At 36.5% G+C, this 16,001-nt stretch overlaps 2 protein-coding genes across 3 annotated transcripts in view; one reads left to right on the plus strand and one right to left on the minus strand.

Annotated features, from left to right (window-relative positions):
• LOC119084935 (ras-related protein RSR1) overlaps positions 1 to 16,001 on the plus strand; it is a 147,108-nt gene that overhangs the window by 89,700 nt on the left and 41,407 nt on the right. Inside the window, exons 8-9 of one of the 2 annotated variants that reach the window (XM_037195074.1) lie at positions 376 to 690; positions 13,209 to 13,387. In XM_037195074.1, coding sequence (XP_037050969.1) covers positions 376 to 690; positions 13,209 to 13,387 — 494 coding nt within the window. Of the gene's footprint in view, positions 1 to 375; positions 1,311 to 13,208; positions 13,388 to 16,001 lie in introns of those variants that run through there. The other variant, XM_037195075.1, reaches the window with a different exon arrangement.
• LOC119084937 lies at positions 4,267 to 6,441 on the minus strand. The gene is made up of 2 exons (XM_037195076.1): positions 5,687 to 6,441; positions 4,267 to 5,628 (listed from the first exon to the last, which is right to left on the minus strand). Exons 1-2 carry the CDS (start codon positions 6,143 to 6,145, stop codon positions 4,552 to 4,554), a joined length of 1,536 nt encoding a protein of 511 aa, XP_037050971.1. The 5' UTR covers positions 6,146 to 6,441; the 3' UTR covers positions 4,267 to 4,551.

A 16,001-nucleotide genomic window follows, 5' to 3' on the forward strand; every position in this document is an offset into this window, starting at 1 on the left:
TTTCACCTTGTGTTTTGTGTCGGCTGTAACTGAAATACATGAAGGATATGAACAATCGCTTATTTCGATTAAATTTTAGGAGAAAGTTGTCTGAAAAACTCCTCATCGTCTCCTCATGTGTTATGAATGATTTCACCGTTAATTCAGCTTTTCGTAAGCTTTTTGTCGATGAGATATTGAGATCTTATCGATTTTAGTAATTGCACTAACATCCACATCAACCGTTTGTGGATTGTGGAACGAATGCGAATTGCTAGATCGTTGGAGTTATTGTTGCATTTACCTGAAACAAATCGTTCTAATCCGGAAAAAAAGTTTGTTTCCTCAATTAATGACCGGTAATCCAACTGACCGAACTAAAATTGCTTCCAAAAGGTTTCAAAATTCGACCAAATCGCATCGAAATTCGAACAAATCCCTCCAAAACCCTTAGATGCCTTCCATCACACCGTCCAACCGGAATTACACTACACATCAACCGCATCGAGCGCACAACAATCCACATCATTCACCGACACAACCGTACCCAATCTTCGAATAGATTATTTCGCCGAATCCAAACCAACTGACAACGCATTGGACGATGGCCAAAAACTAGCGCATAATAGTCCCGGTGCTATAAATGTAACACCGAATCCGATGGATGCGCCAGTCTGTACGCAACCGCGAGCCACTATAGTCGTTCAACAAGTACGTGTGCACGTTTTATTGATCGTTTTTTTTTTAAATGAAATTTTGTATTCGAAGTAAGAAATCGTTTAAGAAAATTTGTTTTGGAAAGTGTAACGTTTTCTGGTCGCATGTTCGTTTATGAAAATTTCGATGTTTTATTCGTTGAAAATAATTTCACAAATTAATTAGCGAATGCATTTGCATGGACAAACAGTCAGAAATCTTATGTGTTCAATCGCCTAAGTTGACTTGATCATTGTGATAAAGAGAAGGACCGATCCTTTTTGTAGACCGTGAAGCTGATGAGTGAAGAAAATGTGAAACATGAAAAACATCGCAATAAATCGTCTGCGTTGAACTTTTCTCACGACTTTGCTAATGATATTTCTCTGTTAAAGAAACGCAAATTTCATTGAGCTATAATTTATGCGAAAACATTTTTTCTATATTCTATTCTGTCTAACAAACAAAAGTGACAACGGAAGTGCATAATATATAATAAATACAGTCTGGAACAGAGCCCCCGTGTGTGCTTGTTGTAGAAGCTTTTTGTTTACATTAAAGTTACAATTTATACAAATTTTATTATGAAAACATTGTACAAAGAATTTACGAGGAAAACCATAAAGAACATCAAGGTAAAACTAAAAACATGGAAAAGTTTAACGCTTAAACATTGGGAGGGGGAGGGGAGACGAAACTTTATTACGTTTGCTTGTGTGTTAAGCTGTTTCGTGTGTAATGCCTTTATTTGTTTGGAATATTTATACTTTATTTAGCATGTGATGGAATGGAAGCTTATATCAGTGTAGTAAACTTGCGAACTAGGGTGGTACGGTTTTGAGATGCCTTAGTTACAGTGCGAATGTTTATCGCTAGAACCATTCTCGATTTTTTGGTTGTTTTCTCGCGTTATTTGCCTTCACATTTTACGACTTTTCGGCATTCGTCATTATTGTAAGCATTATTATCATTACTGTTAGACAAAAGAATACTGAAACAGCAACCAGTTTTGCAACCTGAAAAGTATGAAAATTTCGAAAGCTTCAGAAAATTGGGGAAAACCACAATAATAGCATCTGATTGCAACCCAGGTTGACCCTTAACCTGTTACAGTAGGGCGTATCGAATTTTGCAAATTTTAAGGACCGCGATAGCCTGTGTGCGGAAAACGTATATCATCGAAAACTGTGTCGGGGCATGTGGTTGATGGATCCAATGGAGCCATGGAAGAAGTCCCTCGGGCGGCTTTAAGTTTCCGATGGTCATAATTCGGAAAGTTGAGAGTATTTTTGAAAACAATGTTCTAGCGGAATGTAGAGCTTTGAAAACTCTACAAATCTACCGAAGAAACCTATGGTCCAAAAGGTGCCATTGCCAAGATTGCCTAACATCGAAAATGTGACCTTTTGGTTTTTGGCTTATATTTCCTGAGAGACAAATGATTTTTTTTAGCCTGTGGTATGAGGTGGTAGAGGAGGTCGAGCACTACCAGTACACTAGGCATGTCCCGATCGGATATACTCTTGAAATCACTTTTATAACATTTGTGAATGGAATTTTTAAGAGTGGCCACGTCGCCCACGAAGCAAGTGCAGACACTGCAACCGGTACTGGTGAGCCGAGGACACCTTGGCCAGTAAGTATGCATAATATTCCATGACAGTAGCTGAACTCTTTCACAAAATATTTGTTATTTCGATGTGGCACATGAATTGAAAAACTATACTATTCGTGGGTGAAATAACTAATTAAATCGATTATTTCTCGTTTTTATCATAAATTCAATTTATTCAGATTTTGTAGTACAAAGTGTGCCACATCGAAATCACAGATATTTTGTGAAAAAGTTCAGCTACTGTCATGGAATATTATGCATACTTACTGGCCAAGGTGTCCTCGACTCAACAGCACCGGTTGCAGTGTCTGCACTTGCTTCGTGGGCGACGTGGCCGGCCACTCTTAAAAATTCCAATTAAAAAGGTTAAAAAAGTGATTTCAAGTGTATAATGGATCGGGACATGCCTAGTGTACTGGAAGTGCTCGACCTCCTCTACCACCTCATACCACAGGCTAAAAAAAATCATTTGTCTCTCAGGAAATATAAGCCAAAAACCAAAAGGTCACATTTTCGATGTTAGACAATCTTGGCAATGGCACCTTTTGGACCATAGGTTTCTTCGGTAGATTTGTAGAGTTTTCAAAGCTCTACATTCCGCTAGAACATTGTTTTCAAAAATACTCTCAACTTTCCGAATTATGACCATCGGAAACTTAAAGCCGCCCGAGGGACTTCTTCCATGGCTCCATCGGATTCATCAACCACATGCCCGGACACAGTTTTCGATGATCTACGTTTTCCGCACACAGGCTATCGCGGTCCTTAAAATTTGCAAAATTCGATACGCCCGGCCCTATGTTACAGACGGCAAGCATATGATCAGTGATATTATCTCAGTCTATTACTTCCATCGATCACAGTATTTTTGATCGATTGATTTCAAATCTTGTACTTCAATTTTTTTTAACATGCATTTTACTGCATAAAGGACCATATTACCCGGAGCGTGTCATTATCTTTCTCGTCGTTATCGATAACAGATGAATAGCCGGATAGGGCACGATTTGAAAAATGAATTAAATAATGAAAAACAATCGATCCGATCCACCCTTGCATGACAAGAAAAGATGGTTCTAAGTGTAGACACGATATAATCAATAGAACATTGCATGTTTTACTCAAAAGAAGAAGAAAATATTTGCATTTAATTATATATAATGTTGGATGTTGTTACAAAACATGTTTTCAGTTTTTCCCATTTAACGGAAATACTTGCGAATCATTAGAACAGCTGCAACTCACCGAAGTTCTGTTTACATTGGTTGCCCCCGAATGCCGAACTTACGGGAAATTAAGGTTGCTTTCTTATTCAATAAAACTTTCATAACAAGAGGGAAAAAGAAAATATTTTCTTTTCCTCTCGCAATTCATTTCATTCCCTATATGGATCAGCTTTTAAAAAAAAACATTTTCCGCCGGATGTCCACCAATTTAGCGATTTTCTTTGTATTTTTATTCTGATACGGTTCTTCATTTGACTTTTAAATCATGTGCAAAATGTGCCAGGGGCGTAACTAGCTATAGTTACGTCATATGATGAAAACCCAATTGTGAATTGATTGCTTGGCGATTGAATCAATAGTGTGGAATGTCAACCAATTTTATGTGTTTTCGACTCCTGACTCACTCTCAAAAAAATTACAACAAAACTCAAGTCGCCACCGAATGATCAGATTGATATAGTTATTTACGTATCGATTGAGTAGGCCGAAAGAGGTACGTATTAAGTTTTGTATGCTTGTTAAGAGGACCGAAAGTAAAGAAATGTCAATTCAAGGGGCGAAAGCGAAAACTATTTCATGCTTCGGGGCCGAAAATGAGGGCAATTTTTCGAATTTTCTCGGGTCTCCGGCCCTCTGCATGAAAACTCACATGTGCACCTGTTTGGGACGGTTGATTTAAGGCAATTTCGCGGATTGTAGGCCGAACGAAGTGACAATCGTCCAAAACAGGTACACAAATGACTATTTTGCAACTAAATGACGGAAATCAACTCTTTCTAGCGTAGTAGTCGATAGCATAAGAGTCCACTTTTTTTAACAATGCGACAGATGTGCGAGAAAAGAGTTTGTCGTCCGACAGGTGTGCGAGAAATTTTTTTTCTCGCACTGTTTTTGTGAACATTGATCAATGGAACAAGGCAATAAGAGTAGTCGACAAGTCAGTTTCAATATTCATTCATTTAATGAAATTCCAGTATTGCATTATAATATCTCGAATATTACAAAATTAACAGGCGAAAGTTAAGTAAATGATCCTTAAAAAGGCTTGCCGTGAAACGTACGATAAAAATTGAATGTACAATTGTTGAATTCAGATTTTGTAAAATTTGGAAGGACAGGCGTTTCAGGAGCATCCGAAGAATCTGCACCAGCAGATGCGCCCTCAATTATTGTAATTGATTGTGACATTGTACGGCTGGTATTGCCGGTCGTATCGGAATCGGATGCAGTTCCGATCATCCGAATTTGTTTTGAAGCGAAACTAGCACCATGTGCATCCTCTCGATCAATATTTTCGATGAGCGCAGCAGAAATACCGTCACTTAAACCGGTGATGTTGAGATTAATTTCTTTGGGAGCTGAATCACCCAAATTAGCGACAACGTCATGAGAAGTGGTACTTGTAGATGGAAAAACGGTGTTGCTTGCAGATGGAATAGCGGTGGTGCTTGTAGATGGAAAAACGGTGTTGCTTGCAGATGGAATAGCGGTGGTGCTTGTAGATGGAATAGCGGTGTTGCTTGTAGATGGAATAGCGGTGTTGCTTGTAGATGGAATAGCACTCATCGCATTGCTCGACGAAGAACGTTGAAAAGGTACACCTCCGAAAATTTGTGCAGAAATTTTGCGTTTGCTTGTTGCAGATGACTGCACATATCCGGCTGCAACTTTGTCCGATCGCCAACCAAACTGTCGTTTAATGACATAAAGATCCGCACCAGCATCAGCCAACAATGTAGCTGAACTCCGTCGAAAACAATGTCCTGTGTACAAAGCTGGTGCATCCAAACCGCAAAACGTAGCAATTCGTTTGGGTATCGCCCCAATGGTATTGATGCCAACTGCCTGAGTTGTACACTGCCCATTCCGGTAACACACAAAGAATCGATCATGAGGCGTATGTGACTTTCGTAACAACATGTATTTTCGCACGATGCCCAATAAATTGTATCTCAAACCGCCTTCTGTGATAGCGAAATCTCTTGGATCGTAGTTTTTTGTGTCCCCGATGTAAACATGCAAGTAGTCACCGCGATCAACAACATCTTTCACCGACATTTTTGCCAATTCAGCCCGACGACATCCTCCACCGATACCGATAATTAATGCCGCCTGTGATATAAACACCAATAAGCTGTCGTTCATTAATCGAAAAACATTAAAATTTTACCTTCATCATTAAAAATTTATCGTCATCTGCCTCCATGATGAACTTGTTGAAATCGTCGCCCGTCAAAATGCTCGATTTTTTCGCAACATGGCCGACACCGTTTCGTTTCAGAAATGCAATGAGTCCATGAAATTTGCTGATATCGACGCGTCGTTCCTTGTATATCATGCATTTCAGCTTCGAATACTCGCTCCAAACAGTTGAAGACTTCATAATCTTCGATTTTTCGTTGAAATAACACAACATCACGTTTTCTGAAATGACTTTCACTCTTTTTTCTTCACACCAACCACAAAACTTTTTGTACACCTTTTCATAATTCAATTTGGATTTTTTCGGCAAAGTTTTTTCAATAGCCTCTGCGGCCGACCGCTCAATATCTGAGCATTCCGATTCATCGCTGAATGCAATATCTGCATCAATTATTATTTGATTATTTTCGCTGTTGCTGTCCGCCATGACTCACACCTCGCGTCGTTTGATTTACACTGAAATAAAACGACGTTGTCGCAGCTACAACGCCGTCAGCATAAAATAAAGGATTGCTGCGATCGGAATAGTGTAAAATGATTATATCACATTATGGTCGAGTTGTGGTTCAAGTGAAAATTATTATAAAACGACAAAATGTTCCAAATAAATTAATCATTTCGCTTAGAAAGAGTTGATTTCCGTCATCTGTTGCAAAAAACGTTGTTCCTAACACGGTAGATATGCCGGTATTTTCTCGCACACGATGTCTTCTCGACCTCGGCTTCGCCTCGGGTCGAGAATCGACATCTAGTGCGAGAAAATACCTTCATATCTACCTTGTTAGGAAAATAACTATTGTATGCTTGCTAAGAGGACCGAAAGTAAAGAAATGTCAATTCAAGCGAATTCACAGCTTTACTTTCGGTCCTCTTAGCAAGCATACAAATATAATTTTCATCCGTGCGGCGTGAATAAACCTTATTTTCTACACTCAAATGGGAAGATGCTGTTTTGTTGACAGTTCAGGTGAGAAAATTTTCATTTTCCCGTGCAACTGTCACTTGGGTTTGATTGTGAAAAATGTTGAAATAAATTGATGTAATTGTTTCATGGATAAAAACGGTTATTCAGGCCACGCTAGGATGAAAAATTTTGTGTTCACCTCGGAGAGAAAATTGGAAATTCCAACAAGAGCGAAAGTTTGCTCAAGGTTTTCTTCGAATCTCAGAATTTTTGTCCACTTTGAAGAAAATAAAATAAATAGCTTGTTTTTATAGTTCAGCCATTTTAGGTGAGAAAATGATCATTTTCTCACTCAAAACGGCTAACCCGCCATTTTAGTGGGAAAATGATTATTTTCACGCATAAAATGGCGCTTCTCAGAAAGACAACAAAACGCCATTATTACAATGCTTTGTAGTGGACAAAATAATGATTTTCGCATCGCTAGCATGAAAATATATCTCAGACGAACAGAGTCATGTTGCTTTCTAAAGAAGCGACACGGACGCTTGATTGATTGATTCATTGAAAAAAATATCTTTTTCCTTAATATAGTAAGGAAATAGTGCAGCACGTGGTGGTCCAGCAATAACAACATGTGAAGTTCACGATGTTTTGTGCTAAATACGAAAATTCCTAAAATCGATTTCGTTTCTTTTCCAGTTTTTATTTAAATTTTCACAAACATAAAAATTCTGATTATTAATAGTGTTTGCTATATTTAAAAACCGGAGATCATGAAATGAACGTTTTATTTGAAGATGAAAATAACATGAACATAAATAGGACACGCGTACTATTATCACGTATAAACACACAAAAAAACATTGGAGATGCATGTGAAACAATAAATTAATCTAAACATTTCGCCAGCATTTAAACTCTGCTCCAATCTTTCATCTTATTTTATTTGTTTAATCTAAAATCCGAATAAACACAAACATCAACAGCAAAACATTTGCATCGGAAAAGACAATTTTAGCATTGAACTCCTGAATAACGGATAGGACCTTTCGGAATTGAAACAATTTGTCTGATCTAAAAATGAAAATCCGATCAAGTGTGAACACCGCGAGTAGTTTAGTTTCGTTTATTACCGGTAATTATTTAGCACCGCAAGCTTACGTGCTGAGCGGTAAACAAATTGGAAAACGAGTATTTAACACACATCTAACAATATATTCGTCCGTGTTCTAATTTTAAATTCATAAGAAAAGTGAGCTTTCGGTTGGAAAATCGCAGTATAACCACAGTTCTTCGAAAAAAATTGTATTTTTCGTCTGTTAAAGAAAATATCAACAAAATTGCCAATAACTAAATCGTAATTACTTCACAGAATCGCTCTTCTTTTCGACAATATTTCATTTTTTTTCTCTTTGGTTTTTTTTTTAATTTTTTTATCAAGAAATTTAACATTTTGTTTGTGAGTGATCGGAATATTTTGCTGTTATTTTTGTGCGAATGTTTCGACATTGATGAAATTATTAGTTCTATGAATGTTTGTTCGTTGTTTTCATGAAAACTTCTTTGCTGAATAAATACACAAATTAAATTTCGCATTATTTATTATGCAGTGAAGTGTATTTCAAGCTCGTTCGTTTTTTTTAACAGCAAATATTCCATTTAGGGAAGGGAATTCGGTATAAACGGTTTCGGTAATACCGGTAATAACGGGATACCGAATACCGGTTTTAGCACTTTCAATACCGGTTTTTACTAAAGTTCGACATCGTTTGAAGATTATAGTATTTTACATTTAAAACTTTTGGAAAAACTAAAAAAAATGTGAAATTTTCTAGGATTGTCCTTCGAAGGTTCTTCTGAATCTCAATTCGACTGAGGAGTTCTTTGAAATATTTTTTAAACCCTGATGTCTATACTCGAAAAAAGTTCTCCGTTGTATTTCTACAAGTGACTTAAATGATGATAAATTGCAACGTTTTTGACAATACAAACACAGACACTTCAGTGTCAACTTTGGAAAACTCTTTACCCGAATTGCTTCTAAAGAATTCCAGTCCATATGAGTGTTAATCGAAGAAAAATTATTGGTTTAAGATCGACTGAATTTCGATGACCCACTGAAACTACATTGTCAAAGCTTTAAGTTGAATTGGAGTCTAGAATCAATAACATAGGTAGGTGATAACAATTTTAAAATTGTTTCTTAGTAGATGAGTCTGAGTCTATGCAGAAATTATCTGAAGGTACCAACAATATTGTACTTGTGAATTTGTGCAAAATCTACATAAATAAAAGATTAATCGAACTAGGAAAGTTATAAATTTTTTGAGGACTCCTTCCGTTCTTATTTACGAACCATTGCACAACTTAAGATATTTTTGGTTGCGGGTAAAATGCTTCAAATTCCGCCAAGAAAACGTTCTTGACAAATTAATGTGGTAAAGGAAAAAAGCTTTCGAGATCATGTAATTTGAGAGTTCTGGGTCTTATTCATGTGCGTAAAGTGGTCATGATCACGACTGTTATTCTATATCTTTTCAAATCACATAAATAAGTCCATAATTTAATAGGTACAGGGTAATGTTTTGTAAAGAAAGGAAGATTGTATGAAATACCGAAAATACCGGTAATACCGGTATTACAGGGTCCGGTATTACCGAAAACCGGTTTCGCCAAAAGCTTCCGGTTTTCCCTTCCCTAATTCCATTTGAACCCTGTCCTTTTGAAACAATTTTGATGTATCAGTGGTTGTTTGCAACACTAAACTGACTTTTAGAAATACCAAAAAATTGTCGTTATTCACTCCGTAAGTGCGCCTTCAATTTCAAAATATGCCGCATAACAGGTCATTGTAACGTTTAGTTTTTGACATTTATTATATGACGTCAGCGTTATTTTGTCCAACTGTCAGTTGTAAATATTTAAAATTTTAGCGGACTTATAAACGTTTCGTTGTCAGATTTCATTAAAATCTTCAAGTGAATGAGACCCGAGTACACTGCTATAATAAAACAACGCAAAGGTCCAAAGTATTAGAATTTCATTTAAAATTTAAAGTCAAAACAATTGTAGCTCTCCAAAGAGAATTGGAAGGTCGATCTCGACGTGAGTAACAAGTCGTTGTAACTTGTAAAGATATAAAGCTTAGTCTACACTCCACTCCACTTACGCTACAATGGAAAGAGAGAGCAGTTTTCATTGCTAAAATGGTGATTAAACGGAATGAAGCAGGCCCGGACTGACCATTCTGTGCTACAGCGCATCGTTCGGTGGGATTTTCCATTTTTTGTATGAAAGTATAAACTTTTCAAATTTTCGTGCATGCATTGAGGGTCTGTTGGAAGCCAGTCCGGTCCAAAGTGAAGTGCATATTAAGTTGTAATCGCACATACACGGTTTAGGAAATAACACTCCGTTTTGTCTCCGTTTTCATTCTGTTAGCGTTCAAGAGTACAAAGGTAAAATTGAACACGATCCAATTTCGCCACGACAGAGCGGTTTATTTTACTCTGCCCTGAATTTTACCTATCCGTCTAGTTAGTCCGCATTCATTTTGATTTGATTTTTTGTCATGTAAACTATTATCTAAACTGTGCATGTTTGGTTCAAGCTTTAAGCTAGAATCGCGCTGTCCAAAGTTGACTTCATCTTCGTTCACGAAGCATGAAACGTAAATTTCCATATGCGATCTCATTTTACAACTATGCCTTAATATCGATACGAAAAATCGTACTAGTCAATTTTCAGTTGCCCCTTCATTCGCATCAACATTACATAATTGAAATGTTTGTGAATTGATGGAATGATAACCCAAATATTTGACCAGTTTCGGACATATAACATGCAAGTTGTATTGGGCATGTATTCAATGTACGAAATGTAATTCAATATCTCGAACAGCTTGCCACGGACATTATATAAAACATCCATCCACCTCAACAATTTCAAATATTTATCGAATGTAATTCTGTAAAATTTAATCAAAAATAATTACGAATGATCTTCAACGAACCAACCACGGCAGTAAAATACCAAACACGAAATGCCAGTATATCCGATGTGTTAGACCCGGTTTACAACACAACAAAAGCTTTCACATTACTGATATTATGCCATTGCATTCAATAGGAGAAGGTTGCTGTATGCCGATAATTTTGTTTTTTTTTTTTAAGTTTCATAGTATGAAGAACGACGTTTCATGTGTATACTGGCCTTTAATTTTGATGCTAATTATTTTCGGCTAAAAATGTTTCATCTGACAAAACATGGACACCACCAATCGACAATTTAATTAAAAAAAATTCGTTCACGAAAGCGATAGGAAAAATGCAAAAACACAAAATCAATCTGTTCAATTTATGAATATGCTAATGTCAAAAACATCATCTGGAGAATGTTCAATTCGGCATAATATCCCGAATGATGAAAATTAACATTCAACATGATTGTTATTAATTATAATTTATGCATGGCATGAAGTGTGTTGTGTGGAATGCTTGCTTGAGATGCTTCAAATTTAATAAGTGTCACTGTAGTTTGTTATACGCGCAAAAGGGAATATCGTTTAAATACCGAAATAAATGCGATGTAGGTGGTTATCGATTCTTTGGGTAATAGACACAGTCATTAATCTTATGGAAGGAATTAGTAATGGCGCGACTATAGATATGAACAGTAGCGCAATTGACAAATTTTCGGTTATAATTTTGCAGGATATAACCATTATAACTGTCTACTTTAGGCCGAAAGCACTTTGCGTTACTGAAAGCGTCAATTATGCTGGGGGTGCGGTAAAACAAGAAAAGTTTAATTAAGTGAAGTTTGCGACCAGAGCCATAATTCGCGTAAGTCGCGATAGTTAACTGAAATGTACGACAACTTCGAAGTGTGTGCCGATTGATAATCTTGCTCCTACCTTTAAAGGTCTTGCTTAATTTGGCCATTTTTAAAGAAGGAAACCGATGAAAAAAATCAGTTAGAAAAAAGTGTCGATTTTCAGTGATTTCAAAATGATCAAGCATCCATGTTTAAAGTATCTATTAGTGTTAAGCTATTGAATCTTGTACGTCTTTAGTTGTACTACGCATATGTTTGGCTATAAAAGAAAACATACTAGCCCGAGCTGATCGATTATTATTTTTGTTGTCGATAACATATCGGGAGTTTAACGACGAAAAATAAGAAGAGAACCCGCATGTGTTATCAAATCGGGTGATGAAATGATATGAAAGTTCACTAGACTTGTACATCCAAAAAAGGTATGACCTACTTCATAGAGGTTGATCATCTCTTTGCCACTGTCGCCATTGCCTAATGAGATGTGGTTTATTTTTTCAACAGCATTATTAAATGCGAAGCATCGTTAAGATTTCACACTATCTCAGATCTACAGAACAGTGTGTGAGACATGACTTTACAAAAATACTTACGGCCCTGAACACCATTCAAAAAATTAGTTGTAAGCAAAACCATGCTTCTACTGTCAGCCCCACGAATGGAAGAGCCAGCAATTTCTTTGCGAAAGAACAATTCATTTTATTAGGCATTAAGCTACCACTTTATGAGAAATTTGAGAAGCAGATGGAGGTTCATTATCCCTCAAGATAAGCCTTTAAAACCTTTACTTTTATTGGCTTAATCAGATCATATAAATTCATCGACATTCACCGACAGTTCGATATTGTTTTCATTGTTGTAGACTAATCAAATAATTTTAGAAGATTTAAATCTGCTGATCGTCCCTATACTACGAGGTCACCAGACAATTCGTTTTTTTGTGTTGTTGTTGGTTTGTTTGCATGTTTACGACATCTTTGTCATGCTTCTCCAAATTTTAATCGGTGCTAAAATGTAAGTGTAGTTACATACCCTAACCCCATGCATATCTATGTGATTCCTTAGCCGTTTTTATTACATTAAACCGATACCAGCCAAGAATTTTAATTTAAATCGAGCGATAAATGTATTCCTTTTTACTGTATGTCACGGGTGTACCACTTTACCATAAAAATTGTCGTAAAATACCATCGATTTAGGCAATTGCCGAAGACAATTAAAAGTTACTATAACAGAAAATATCGTTGTTGCCGAAAACTATAATTCAGAAAATTAAAAAACGATTCGATGTTTTTGAACGACATTCAACAGGGCTGGTACAAAAATCAAAAATGTTCTAAGCCAGAGACAATAAAATTTGTTCTAAGGTACACCCCTGGTAGACATTTGCGATGAAATGCTGTGTAAACGAAACGGTATTTACTTTTGAACAACGTTATACTGTCCCGTCGACAGCATGGAAATAACGTTGGGCTATTCAATGTTGCTGCAAAAAACCCTAACCAGTTTTACGTTCCAACAAAAATAAAATGTAAATTTGATCTCAATCAAATACACTTAAAAAGTACAAGGATGCTTGCTTGCTCTCTTGTGCTTTATTGACTTTGCTCAAAGAATCTATCTATCAATATATAATACCCTCTAGCCATTCATCGCCAATGCGAATATATAGATAGCCCCCATGTACAATACCTGCTCGAACTTGGTAATGAAAAATATTTAAATTTTATTCATTGTTTGCGTTTAGGCTTCGCTCAGCTTGGACAATACGGTTGAAACATTTTTGCTGAAAAACGAAGGTGACTTCGTCAGCGTTGAACAAGGTAAAGAAAGCACAAGGAAACAGAAACGCGAAGAAAACATGCGACAACTTTTAGACGTTACAAATACATTAACAACGGAAGAAATACGAGACTTTGAAATGAGGTGAGTTTTTAATAATTAAACTTTTGCTGTTGTTATGTGTGCTGTGGACTGAAAAGAAGACACAAACGACACAAACTGGTTTTCAAGCAATTTTCTTTTGTCCTTTTATTTTTTAAGTCGGCCGAATCGCCGTTAGGGGTGTAACGGTATGGATAGACTGTGAATATTAATGGCATTTCAATTTAAAATGATTTATGAGCACTTTGGGCGGGTAATTTTTCACTTTTCGCTGAATATTTTAGTAACGAGGCAAATATCGGAATATTGACGACAGAGGGTTAAGCGTTTGGGATTGTCGAAATTAATAGGCTGAGATTGATTATAGGACAACGGGCTGTCATACTTTCACATGCAGTTCGTTTTGAAGTGGCAATTCCTTTGTAAGCTACGATTTGGAGTCGCAGTTTCTTTGTGGGAATTGTGACACGGGTGAAAGTCGTCAATTTGTCGAAATCCACATCCTCACATCTCGAAACATATTGTCTATTGTGGAGTGAGGTTTCCCCTATCGGCAGTTTTGAGTGGTTCTTTTTCTAGTGATTTCTGTCGAAGGCTCCTTCTGAACTAGTTAAATTTCGTCCACAAAATACCAGCGTTACAATAGTACCACTCCTTTAGTTCCACTATCTTTCGTAAAAGAAAAAAAGTGGAACTATTGTAACGCTGCATATGCAGCGCCTTTTACGAAAAAGGTGGAACTAAAAGATTGGTACTATTGAACGCTGGTGCACAAAATTAGTTTGTTCTTCGTCGCATAAATTTTTCATTTTAGTAATAAAGTCATCCTGTCAATGCGCAATGTTTCGTTTAGCAAAATTCATATTCGAAAGTCAGTTTTATATTGTAAAATGTTGGGTGGTTAAGCTGAACGAACAATCCTAATCATTATCCAGTGCACTTCTTCTTTGATATCAACTTACGTAATCAAAATTCATTCAACCACTTTTTGCCAAAGTTATTCGTCGACAGTCCTTGATTTTCCAAGCCACGCCGCCGAACGAGAAATTTAATTCCAATTTTCCTGCTACGTTCAGCTTTAATGAAAATTCTCAATGATACGTGAAATGTTCCGTTATAAAAGCGATCCAATATGTATACACTCTGCACACAATATAATACAATCAAGGGAGTTAATTGTATTTTACTTCTCCTCCGTGCAGATACACACGCACATAATTTACGCGACATTCATCTTTGTTCATAAATTCAAAACATTTTATTCAGATTTCGTTGCACAGTTTTAATGCGCGAAGAAAAATGTGGAAAATTGAATTCTTTTCACTCTCTCTGGCTCTTAATATAATCAAATTTTCGAGGAAAAAAAAAATGTAAATCGAAAAGTGAAACTCCCATTTACATTTTGCAAAATCTAATCATTGCTAATGTCGAATGTAAAAGAAAAGAAAAATGTGAAATGAAGACATGTCTTGACGCGACTTGTATATCAGATCTCTACTCATATTTATATGCACAACCTAAATAATTAAGAGCAAAAAGGGGAGAGGCGACATCTCTACACGTTCAATATCGTCGGGAACGACATTATCGTTCAAAAAACGATAATATCGTTCAAAAAACGATAATATCGTCCAGACAATATTTTAAAAGTTTACATTTTAGACGACATTATCGTCCTGAGGCGTGCATGGAAATAATGTTTTCTTCCCGGTAACCAAGTCAAAACTTCCCGGTATCCGAAAATTTTGACACAAATTTCCCGGTGGGTCGCAATTAACTTCCCGGTGGCGCGAATATTATTTCACAAGCCCTTTCTAGTCTTTTCGTGCAGATTTCAGTCTAACATTAGTTTTTACAATGCTGAAACCTTTTCGTAACTTTCTTCTGTATGAATTTTCACTCATCAATATGTAGAAGAGAATGTTTGTAAAGATGCTAAGAGTCCATCCTTTGATAAAACAGATATAAACTCATTGGAAAATTATCTTATGGTCTAATCTGACAGATATGTTGGGCATAACAATCTTTCCAAAAATAAAAAAAAGTAAGTCGCGAGCGGAGCGAGTGAAATTTTTTGAAGATTGACTTTTGATAATGCAAAAATGGTACCATTCTTTGAAACTGTACAAACTCAAAATTCTAAATGAAACTTTAATTTGAGCAAAAGCGCCGCAGACGAAGTTTTTAAATTCTTAGGTCTATGCACCCTATTAGGAACTGTTTCACCGGAAGTAGTAACTCATCAAAAGTTTAGTTCGTTGAAGAGAATAATTCATCGGGATCGGGATGGTGACGAAAACTTCTTGATAAACTCTTCCCGCTGATAAAAATTTCCCGAGGAGTACTTCCCGCTGATAGAGACTTAACACTGTCCTCTAACAAAATAAAAATTCCCGCTGATAGAATTCCACCTGTTAGAAACTTCCCAATGAGTTCTTCCCGTTGGTAGAAACTTCTCGATAAGTTCTTCCCGCTAATAAAAACTTCCAGTTGAGTACTTCCTAATGATAAAGACTTCCCGCTGAACACTGAGAAGAAAAAAAATTCTCGCTGATAGACTTACCGCTAACAGAAACTTCCCAATAAGTTCATCCCCGTCGGTAGAAACATCTCGATAGGTTCTACGAGCTGATAAAATTTCCCGGTGAGTTCTTCC

The sequence above is a fragment of the Bradysia coprophila genome, unplaced genomic scaffold (assembly GCF_014529535.1).
Source record: "Bradysia coprophila strain Holo2 unplaced genomic scaffold, BU_Bcop_v1 contig_94, whole genome shotgun sequence".
Taxonomy (NCBI): Eukaryota; Metazoa; Arthropoda; class Insecta; order Diptera; family Sciaridae; genus Bradysia; species Bradysia coprophila.